Raw genomic sequence first — 11441 nt, 5'->3', positions numbered from 1 at the left:
AGTGATAGAGCATTTGGTTAGCATTTAAGAGGCCTTGGGTTAAACCCCCAGAACTGGAGGTAGGAGGAATGGGAATGAGCTTAGAGTGTTGAAAGAACAGTCAGAAAGAAAGTCAGTATGGCTTTGACTCAGGGACACTAAATTTAAGAGGGTCTCAAGGGCTCAATCCCACAGGGCCCTGAAGGCAACTGAAAACTTGGAGTTTGTTCTAAGGGCAAAGAAAAGAACTGGGACCCAGGGAGAGAGCACCGGGTCTGGAGCTGAGAACCTGGTTATGAGTCCTAAGGTCATTCAACCTTTTAGCCTCACCTTCTTCATCCTATGAGCCAAGGACAGGAAAGTCCAACCCAGTGTTTCACTCCTTCATGCTGATAGTGAAGCATCCCTACCCCTAGAGGTCTGTGTGTATGGACAACACCAAGTCACAGGATCTCAGAACCTTGGCATAGAGGAGGACCTTTGAGGTCTGCCTTTCAATGAATATTTGTTGAACAGATACTATCTGACCAGGACTATCATCCATGATGTGACCAGGACAGACTGAGATGTAGACTTGGACAGAGCTGCACCAGACAGTTTCATAGATAGACATGGTCAAGGCCACATAGTGCTGACCCCCAGTCAGTGTACTCCTGAGGATGCAGATAATAGGCATCCCTTCCTTCCTCCAGCTGTCAGGCTTTCCCACCCGCACCTGATTGGAAGAACGGGCAACTCCCAGTCCAGCAGCCCTACCCAGAAAGAGGAAGGGTTGGGAAACTCACTGGAATGGCTGTGATGGGCCTGGAGGGATAGAAGGAATTTCACTGGGCAGCATGGAGGGAAACCCAGAGGAAGAGAGAGAAGAGACTTGGAGATGAGGCATGTATGTTATAGTGGGTGGGTCTGTGAGGGCGCAACAGTGTGGGGCGGCTGATGACATGGAAAGATCACTTTTTCAGGAGTTTTTGAGTCAGAGAGTGAATTCTCAGGAGTGGATGTTAGAAAGATCGGGCATTTCTGGGCAATGTCAAAGGAAAGAAACTGAGGCAGAAAGGCACACTACTGCAATGGTCCAGGTAAATGTCATGGAAGACCCCACCAGAGCAGGACAGAAAAGAAAGGAACTTGGGCTGGAGAGATGGCTCAGCAGTTAAGAGCACTGGCTGCTCTTGCAGAAGACATGAGTTCAAATCCCAGCACCCACATGGCAGCTAACAGCTATCTGAAACTGCAGTTCTAGGAGATCTGACACCCTCTTCTGCCCTCTGCGGGCATTGCATGACACAGGTGCACCTACATACATGCCCACACATATAAAATAAAAATAATTAATTTTTTTTTAATTAAAAAAAAGAAAGGAGCTGTAGGAGAGGAAGTGAGAGACAGAAGAGGCCACGGAGTCGCTCTGATGGAGCGTGGGGAGACAGGAAGGGCAAAGACAGAGCTTTCAGAAGATGGGAGATTTAACATCCTTTATTGATTCCAAGAACATTTCCTGAGCACCTGCAGAGGGTCAGACCTGTGCCATTCAGGCAGGAAATTGAGCAAAATTGTGCAAAACTCCGATTTGTCCTTAGTTGGGTTGGGGGATGGGGAAGCAGAAACAAGGAGCCATTGAGCAGCCAGTACCCATCTCAAAGCCTCAACTTTGCTTTCTGTAAAATGGCGGCATCTCAACAAGCAATCATCTTTTCCCAGCTGGCTTCTAGGGCCAGGGAGACACACAGGAGTGTGGCTGGCAAAGTCAGCCGCCCCAGTAGCATCAGCTAATGCTCTCAATTGTCCTTCCCTGCCTTAAGGCAGCCAGTCCTTCAGATGCTCTGTGAACAGAGATGGTGGTGAATGCGATCCAGATGAAAAAACCATTCTCAGAGCCAGAAATAGAGCCCAGGCAACTAATTCCCACCTCCTCTTACATCCTCTTTCCTATAGGCCACCTGGGACTTGGAGCCCATTTGCCCTGCTGTCCAGGCTCCTAATGGCAGCCCCCTTGTAACTGCAGCAAGGGTGGAAAAACTCAGGGTGCCTTTCCAGAAAGGGTGGGAACAAATGAAAACAATGATGGAGAGGCAAAGATGAGGAGGTAGAATATTCCAAGAGCATCTTTGCCACACTAGAGCAAAAGTGAGGTGGTCCCGCCTGTGTGCACTGGGGCTGGGGACCCAGCCTAGGACCCTCTCCATACCCTGTCATCGGTTTTCCAGGAAGTTTGGAGGCTCCCCCTGCTCTCCCCTATCCACCAGGGTGAAGGTTTGTGGGCAATGTTCTCCCGCAGAACTCGGCATGAAATAAATTCCATTCTTACTCTGCAAATGACACTGCACATAAATATTCAGTAAATTAGCAGCACGCTTTTATAGATTTATCAGTCATTGCAGGCACAAAATGACAGGCAATGTTGTAGCTGAAATATTAATGCTGACAAATTAATGATTTCTGAGTAAATGATGTCATTTTTGCACCGTTTCATTAAAATTTACTCACTTCTGCTTCATTTCTGGACCTAAAAAAATTTAAAATCATTTCTTTTTCTCTTTCTTCTTTCTTTTTAGTGTGGGATCAGTTCCCAAACCTGAGAGAGACATAAAATTTCCCCCAGCAGCACCCCGGAAATAGAGGTGGGGAGTGGGACAGGTTAGTGTTCCCCACTCCAGGCTCTGGGAAGAGGCAACCCCCACCTCCACCCCTATCCCAAACCAGGGTCCAGGGCCTCTGCCGTCGGTCCAGCTGGTCTAGAAGGTGCAGTTAAAGGTGGTTTCTTCGGGTCAAACCTGGAACGAGGATGGGGATACAAGAAGTCAGAAGGGGTTGGGAGTGGGGGGCACATGGGTGAAAGGGAGGGGGAGGACATGATCCCCCCTCTCGAGGCTCCAGGGCCTCCACTGACCTCACCATACATGCCTTCACAGTTGCAGTAAATTTAAGGAATAATCAATTGCTCAACTTCTACATCAGGAAGAGAGTAACATACCGATTATGTGAACACACCCAGCCACCCTCTTCACCAAGGTTCTGGGGAGTGAATAGATAGATAGATTCGAGTTCGGATGCGGATTGATCTAGCCTCGTCCCTAGTGTGACCCTGGGAAGCTATATTGGTTTCTCGGACCATCCACCTTCCCCTTCTCTAACTATCTCATTTCTCACGGCTGGCTCCCCAGTTGCACCTCTCTGGGGTCTGCTGTAGCCCAAGCACTATGGGGAAGGGACAGCGAGACACCCCCCCACACACACACACAGTGCCAAGTGACCTGGCCCGGCCCTGCTGGGGCGAGGGCACCCAGAGCGCGCCGTGCCACCGCTTGTCTCGGTTTGGTGAAGAAGGCCAAGTGCAAACAATCTCGCCTGCCGGGTCCGGCGCTGCGGGAACCGAGGGCGGCCAGGCGGTGAGACTCCGCAGCCGACACAAAGGAGATACGGGCGGGGAGCGAGCTCCGAGCCTGGCCGAGCTGTATCGGGCAATCTCCGGGCTAATTCGTGTCAGGGCCGGTCTCTGGTCTCCCATCTTCTGCCCAGCTCCCCAGCCGCTGATAAAATTGAAGTGGAAATGAAGTTGGATGCTCCAGAGCACCGGTGCACGGTGATGGGGTGGGGGGTGGCGCTCCGCCCGCCCCAGGCAGCTGCGCCCTCCGCGATCGCCCTTGGCGCTGCCCTTGGCCAAGCCGGAGGGAAAGAGCACTCGCAAGGCAGGGAGGGCAGATGGGCCCACACAGGCCCTTAACCAGCGGCGACCTCCTATGCTGTGCAGGTACTGGTTTACCTTTACCCAGCAACGGTAGTGGGATGGAGACAGCGTGAGGGAGGCTGGCTGAATCGGGTACTGCATAAAGCCTTTATTGAGAGCTTATGTGCCAGGCTTAGTGCCAGGTACTTAAAGTGAGTTATCATCTCATTTAACCCTTCCTCTAACAGGTGATGGGTTGAGTTATTGTCCCCATTTTCACAGGTGCAGAAACGGAGATGTCCAAAGTCTCAGCTGACTCAGGATAGCTAACCGATGGAGGGACCCAGGTGGAGCGTTTCACCTCCACACCTCCTGCACCCTAGGGGCACCCAAGTCCACTGAAAAAGGATAGGCTGGCAATTCTCTGTGCCTGTGCTGTCTGTCCGCTGAGCTCAGCATCTCTGTGAGAGGTTGATATACCCCGAGGTGAGGAGCCTGGTCTGAGATGAAGTGGAAGGCTCCAAAGCTGGGAATCAGGCATGCAGGATGAGCTGGCCCAAGGAACTGTCTTTCTGAGCCCCCAAATCTAACCCCTACCTCACCCATCACTGCCTGCCTGCTCTCCAGCAACCACCTTGCTGCCTGCCATGGGCTCTCAACACTTCCCAACCCTCTCTTTCTGCTCAAAGTCTTCAGACATTGTTTTTTACCAGCTTCCAATATTCTTCTGGGCAACTCTTCCATCTCCAAGTTTCATGCTCTTTTCCATAGTCCCTTTAATGGTTTTGGTACACCAAAATATATAGAATGTTTTCTTTCAACTAGACAGGAAGAGCAGCCCAGTAAGAGCGCTTATTAGGTCACAAGAGAAGCCTTAAACATTCTGGGGACTTTACCACTCTACAGAACATGTGTTCTGATCACAAAGCAATACAGTTAGAAATCAGCCACAGGAAGAGAGCTGACAAAAGTGTTAGCTGTTTTGTTAGAGAACTAACAAAAGCTCTACATGTTCTGAACCGAAGAAAACTTCCAAACTATATGTGGGGTAAAAGAAAAAACAGAAATTATTGAACGTTTAGAGCTGAATTATAATGAACGTGCTTAATATTGAAATTGGTGGGATGTAGTTAAAGCGGTGCTTAAAGGAAAATTTATGGATTGGAGTCAGTAACATCATCCTTAAAACCAAATGTTTCTATCTCTCTGGCTTCTGTGCTAGAGTTGACGTCTCCTTTTATTTTTCTTTTCTTTCAAATCACTTATATATACATATATTCACAAACATATATATTTCTGAGTATGCTTTTTAAAAAATTTTAAATTTATTATTTTTTTATGTGTATGAGTATATTGCCTGCACGTAGGTAAGTGCACCTGTGTCGTGCAATGCCCAAGGAAGACAGAAGAGGCCATCAAATCCCCTGGAACTGGAGTCACTGACAGTTGTTAGCTGCCATGTGAGTGCTGGGATTCGAACCCAGGTCTTCTGCAAGAACAACCAGTGTTCTTAACCGCTGAGCCATCTCTCCAGCCCCCTGGGTATGTATTTTTATGGTGCTGGGAATAGAACCCAGGTCCTTAAGCATGCTAGACAAGTGCTCTGCTACTGAGTCTTAGCCCCTGAGTATACTTCTTAGTGTACAGATGTTTGGCTTATCTTTGTATTTCCAGCTTCTAACCAGGGCTTGGCACACAATAGGTCTCAATAGCTAGCCATAGAGGCAATGCATTATTAGTGAATTCATGTCCATTCTTCTTTCAAAATGGATTTGAGAGGGTCTTTGATACATATAGCGCACGAGATAAAAGTACAGCTAGGGAGGCTGGAGAGATTGGTCAGTGGTAAGAGTGCAAACTACTCGTGCAGAGGACTTGAGTTTGATTCCTAACACTTACAACCACCTGTAACTCCAGCTCCAGGGGGATCACAGTCCTCTGGCCTCCAAAGGCACCAGCACTCACATGCACATGCACATACATACACACACACACACACACACACACACACACACACACACACTTTTTTTTTTGAGTACAAGTTGGCAGAGAAATAAGACACTTGGAGAAGATTCCTTCACATCTTCCACTCATGATTCAAGGACTTTCTTCTCCCCTTAGAGACAAAAGTTATGCAATTTGGGAGTCTTTTAGATAGACCCACTGTAGGGGCACTCCAATTGCCTCACCCTGCATCCCTGTTCAGCATGGAAGAAGCCAGAGTGGTCGGCGTCCCTATTCCCCATTGGCAATTTAGGTAACCCTCTCAGAGGATGGTGTGATAAGAATAGGAGGTAGGAATTGTTAGGGTAAAAAGACCCCAAAGAAATGTAGCCAGTTGCTTGGCTAAAAGTCAAAATGTCCTTGGGCCTGTTAGCAACATACTCTGTTCCAAGGCCAAAAATGTCAAAAGTATTTGGGAACTTGTATCTAATCCTTAAAAAGATTTTAGGGTTACCTCTTCAGAGGGGGGAATGTTGGAGGGGAGGGAGTGGGCATGGATTTGATCAAAACACCTTATATGCATGTATGAAATTCTCAATAAAGTTTTTGTAAAAATTTTAAAAAAAGAAACTTGGAGATGTAGAGTCAGTCTTGAGTGGCAGTGGGGGATGGGGTAGCAGCACAGTGGGTTTGGGGCTCAGATAACCTCTATTCTTCTCAGGGCCAGGCGAAGGGACAGGAGACAGGAGGAAGGGATGAGGGCCTGGGTAAGGAGTCAGACTGAAGAGGCAGAGTGGATACCCTGCAGATCCTGGAGGGGCGATGTCTGAGGCTGGACCTTGGAAGAGGAGATTAGGGCTTTTATGACAACTAGGTGAAGGCAGGAGGCAGAGCATTTGTTCATTCATTCATTCATTCACTCACTCACTTCACAAGTCTGATAAACTATAGATTTAAAATATGCAGAGTTGGAGCCAGCATGGGCCCATGGCTATGGTGGCACTGAGCCCCCAGTGCTGCCTTGGATAGCTGAATGGGCTTCCTCTGAGGGCAGCAAAAGGCTAGAGTCTAGGTGCGTGGAACTCTCAGCCAGGTTTTACAGCCTTCGCTTATCCATGTGCTTAACTTTCTACTTCTCAATTTGTCCACAATCACTGTTTTCCATTCTCTCCCTCCCTCCTGTACTGGAATGGAACACACTGAGTCATACCCTTAGCGCCTCACTCCTTTCTGAAAGGACATTTGATATTATTCTTCTCACTAAATGATTTATTTATTATTATTATTTTATGTGTATGCATGTATTGCCTGCATGTATGTAAATGCACCCGGGCCATGCAATGCCCATGGAAGGTCAGAAGAGGGTGTCTGATCCCCTTGGAACTGGCATTACAGACGGTTGTTAGCTGCTCTGTGGGTGCTGGGAATCGAACCCGGGTCCTCTGGAAGAGAGGCCAGTGTGCCTAACTTCTGAGCTAACTCTCTAGCCCTCTGTTCTTGCCAAATGAAGCAGCTTGGCTGAACCACTTTGTGACTTTTCTAAGTAAAATTTTAAACTTTTTATTATTTTTGTTTTATGTGTATTAGTGTATTGCCTGCATGTATTTTAAGTGCACCCATGTCATGCAATACCCAAGAGGTCAGGCATTAGATCCCCTGGAACTGGAGTTATGGATGGTTGTTAGCCACCATGTGGGTGCTAGGAAACAAACCCAGGTCCTCTGCAAGAGCAGCCAGTGTTCTTAACCACTGAGCCATCTCTCCAGCCCCTCTAAGTATATTTTTAAAGAATTATTTTCTGAAAAAATTAAACAAAAAACAGAAACTCCCAATCAACACATGGGCCAATGAAATGAGCAGATAGTTCTCAAAAGGAGAACTACAAATGGCCAATAAGTACATATATTTTAAAAAATATTCAACATCCTTATCTATCAGGGAAAGGCAAATTAAAATTATTCTGAGATTCCTTCTCACTCCAGTCAGAACGGCAATCACCAAGAGAACAAAAGACAAGAAACATTGGTGAGGAGGTAAGGAAAGAGGAGCGCCTATCCACTCTGGTGCAGTGGAAACTACTACAGACACTGGCAATCAGTATGACAATTTCTCAAAAGACTAAAAATAGAACTACCGTGTGATCCAGTCATGCTGCTCTTGGCCATACACCCCAAGGACTCCATATCCTGTCCAGATACTGGCACATCCATGTTTACTACTGCCCTATTCACAATAGTAAGGAAGTGTAATCAGTCTACATGTCAATCAACAGATGCAGGAATAAGGAAAATACGCGTATACACAATGGAATTTTATTCTGCCATAAAGAAAAATGAAAGTAAGAAATTTGCAGGAAATTGATAGATCTGGGAGTTATAGTAAATGAGGTATCCCAGGCTGAGAAAGACAAATACCGCATGCTCTCTCTTATGTGGATCTAATTTTTATAGGTGTGCCAATATGTGGAACAAGTTAGGTACAGGTCATGAAACTAGAAAAGAGACAATGAGAGAGGAGAAAAGAGGTTTTAAGGAAGGGGTGGGGAGGGTAATAGCATACATGTGACAACTAGGGGCGAAGGGTTCAAATGGGGGAGAGGGAAAAAGAGGGGAGGGATCAACCAAAACAGAGCATGCATGGAAATGCCTTGATGAAAGCTGTTGCTTCATATGCTAATCTTAAAAACTAAAAATTATAAATTTTTAAAAATTTAATTTTTACATGCATGAGTGTTTTGCCTGCATGCATGTAAGTGCACCCATGCAGGCAATGCCTGAAGAGGCCAGAAGAGGGCATTGGATCCCCTAGAACTGGAGTTATGGACAGTTGTTAGCTGCCAGTGGGAAGCAAACTCTTGTCCTGTGGAAAAGCAGTGTTCTTAACTGCTGAGCCATTTCTCCAGCCCTCTAAAAATTAGTTTTAAGAGGAATTTACATGAAGAAACTTCTACCTGGAATTAGAAAACTGGTATGAGTCCTGCCTCTAACACTAGAAGTTGTGCAACCTTGGACAATTGCTTCTCCTCTCTGAATACTTCTGTTTTAAGACAGGGTCTCACTATGTAGACCAGGCTGGCCTCAAACTCACAGAGATCTGCCTGCCTCTGCCTTCAGAGTGCTGGGATTAAAGGTGTGTGCCACCATGCCTGGCCTTTTTAAATTTTACTCTGTAGGCCAGGTTGAATTTAAACTCTTAATCCTTCTGCCTTGGCTCCTGAGTGTTGGAATTACAGGGGTGTGCCATCATATTGGGCTTGTTTCCAACTTTTTTCTAAATATTTAAATTGTGTGTGGGTGTGTGTGTATGTGAGATGTGTGTATTGGGGGGGTGCACATGCCACAGAATACATATGGGGGTCAAAGGATAACTTTGTGGAGTCAGTTCTTTCCTTCTACCTTTACATGGGTTCTGGGGGTTGAACTCAAGTTTCCAGGCTTATGTGGCAAGCACCTTTAACATACTGAGCCATTTTTCTGGCCTCAGTTTCCAACTCTTTAAAATGGGTATAAAATAGTAATATCTGCCTCACAATGCTCATAGTGCACATAGGCAAATAACAATGAGATTGTGTGTGTGTGTGTGTGTGTGTGTGTAAAGATCTGTGAAATAAAATAGTTAACATCAAATTTAAGTATTTCCAATCTCCTTTTTATTGTCACTCTACCTCCTTATGTCCATCCCTTCAGATCCTCTAGCTGGACGTGGTGGTGCACACCATTAAATCCAGCACTCAGGAGCCAGAGGAAGGCCTGTCTCTATGAGTTCAAAGCCAGTCTGGTCTACATAGTGAGTTCCAGGCCAGCCAGGGCTACACAGTGATACCCTGTCTCAAAAAAAAAAAGTTGCCAATTCCTCTGAGATCCTCTATGGAATTCAGAAGAAACTGTGCACACTCCCCACCCCTGCTGCACACGCCCCACCCCTGCTGCACACTCCCCACCCCTACTGCACACGGCCCAACCCTGCTGCACACTCCCCACCCCTGCTGCACACGCCCTACCCCTGCTGGGTCTAGGTTAATTTTTCCCACTCGTGTTCCCCCAGCTGCACTGTGTGTGGAAATCCATGGGGACCTCTCACCATCTGCTCTGTAGAGCTCCTTATGCTTGCCCTGCTCCTCATGAACCACGAGTCTCTGGAGGGACCTTGACTTCTCAGTCTTGGATCCTCAGGGTCTAGCACACTGCTCAACACAGGGCAGGAACTCAAAACCTGTCTGCTGAATTAAAGATTTTGACCTATTGCTGATTTACCAAACCAATATTTTTCAGGATGATTTTTTTTACTTTATAAATTATAGAAATAATCAAACATTAAATACTACTTTAAAAGATTAGTTTACTTTTATGTAGATGTGTGAGTGTCTACATATATGTATATGCAACATGTGTGTGCCTAGCTCCTGCAACTGGAGTTCCAGGCAGTTGTTAGCTTTGGGAATCAAACCCCAGTCCTCTGGAACAGCAGCAAATGCTCTTTAACTGCTAAGACAGCTCTCCAATCCCCAAATACTATTTTTTAATTGGTTTTTTTGTGTGTGTGTGTGTGTGTGTGTATTTCATACAGAACATCCCAAACAATCTTATTCATCTTTATACTCACATCCCAAATGGTACCCTCGCATAGCCCCCAGTACCCCACTGGAGCCCATATACTCTGTCACCCCTGTTACTGTCCACTGTGTTGTCGGTGCCCCCAGCCGTTACCCAGTGCTAGTCCATGGGCTGAATCTAGTCAGCTTATCTAGAGTTCCTTGTTTTAGGAAGATCAGCTCTTCCTCATCTAGCATCAATCAGTTGCCAACATTCCCTTAGATAAGATTGGGGTCTGCTGTTCATTTTCCCAGTTCTATGCTGGGCTACTGTCTGGGCCACCCTTGGGCAATAACCCACATATGTTCTGCCTGGCATTGTTTCTTGTTAATGTGGCCTAGCTAGTTCCTACCTCCTATTCTTATCACGCCATCCTCTGAAGGGGTTACCCAAATTGCCAATAGGGAATAGGGACGCCGACCGCTCTGGCTTCTTCCATGCTGAACAGGGACACAGGATGAGGCAATTGGAGTACCCCTTCAGTGGGTCTATCTAAAAGGCTCCCAAATTGCATAACTTTTGTCTCTAAGGGGAGAAGAAAGTCCTTGAATCATGAATAGGAGATGTGAAGGGGAAGTAAAGGCAAGAGTAATTAGCATTGCAAGTTCTAGACAGGGAACTAGAAAAAAGTCAGAACGGCAATTTTCAAATGTTCATATGAGAGTCCATTGGATTTTCTTGGCAAGGGCTTCCAAAAGCATCCCTCTATTGGGTTTCTCTCATTTTTCGTTTGTCTTCCAAGGCTGGACTCTAGAGTGATGGATTCAGGATTTGCTTTCGGGTATTTTGATAGCTGTTGGAGTGGTTAGAGTCAGTGTAAGTTCCCTCTCAAAGGCTTCTAGATGGGGGGAGAAAACAAATTTAGCCATCATTTTAGAACAAAAGTGGGTTGTTTCCCTTAGCTACAGGTGGGCACCATAGTACTGCACACCAAGATATAAAGTATTACATCTGGGCAGCACCTTCCGATTTTGGAACAAAATCATCAATGAGAGATAATTGTCTAAGTTAACTTTTATATAGACTTAAGCCTAATGTCTGGGAAGTATAAACCCTTGAACTCTTAAAGAAATATACTAATGACTTTACTCTTTAATATACCACATTTTTGTTAACCACTTGTCAGTTGAGGGACACTTAGGTTGCGAGCAGCAACAAACATGGTTGTACAGTGTCTCTACAACAGGATGAGTCCTTTGGGTATATGCCAAGGAGTGGTATAACCAGGTCATGTGGTAGGTTCATTTTTAGTTTTTTAA

At 46.1% G+C, this 11441-nt stretch overlaps 1 protein-coding gene across 1 annotated transcript; it reads right to left on the bottom strand.

The window, feature by feature from the left end:
- Positions 1–2451: 2451 nt before the first annotated feature.
- Positions 2452–3808, bottom strand: LOC103732693. The gene is made up of 2 exons (XM_008831349.2): positions 3234–3808; positions 2452–2753 (listed from the first exon to the last, which is right to left on the bottom strand). Exons 1-2 carry the CDS (start codon positions 3806–3808, stop codon positions 2669–2671), a joined length of 660 nt encoding a protein of 219 aa, XP_008829571.1. The 3' UTR covers positions 2452–2668.
- Positions 3809–11441: the final 7633 nt, after the last annotated feature.

This window comes from Nannospalax galili, unplaced genomic scaffold (assembly GCF_000622305.1).
Source record: "Nannospalax galili isolate Female #2095 unplaced genomic scaffold, S.galili_v1.0 scaffold1430, whole genome shotgun sequence".
NCBI classification, from domain to species: Eukaryota; Metazoa; Chordata; class Mammalia; order Rodentia; family Spalacidae; genus Nannospalax; species Nannospalax galili.
Note: the sequence above shows the minus strand (reverse complement) of the source record. Positions and strands in the feature narration are given on the sequence as shown.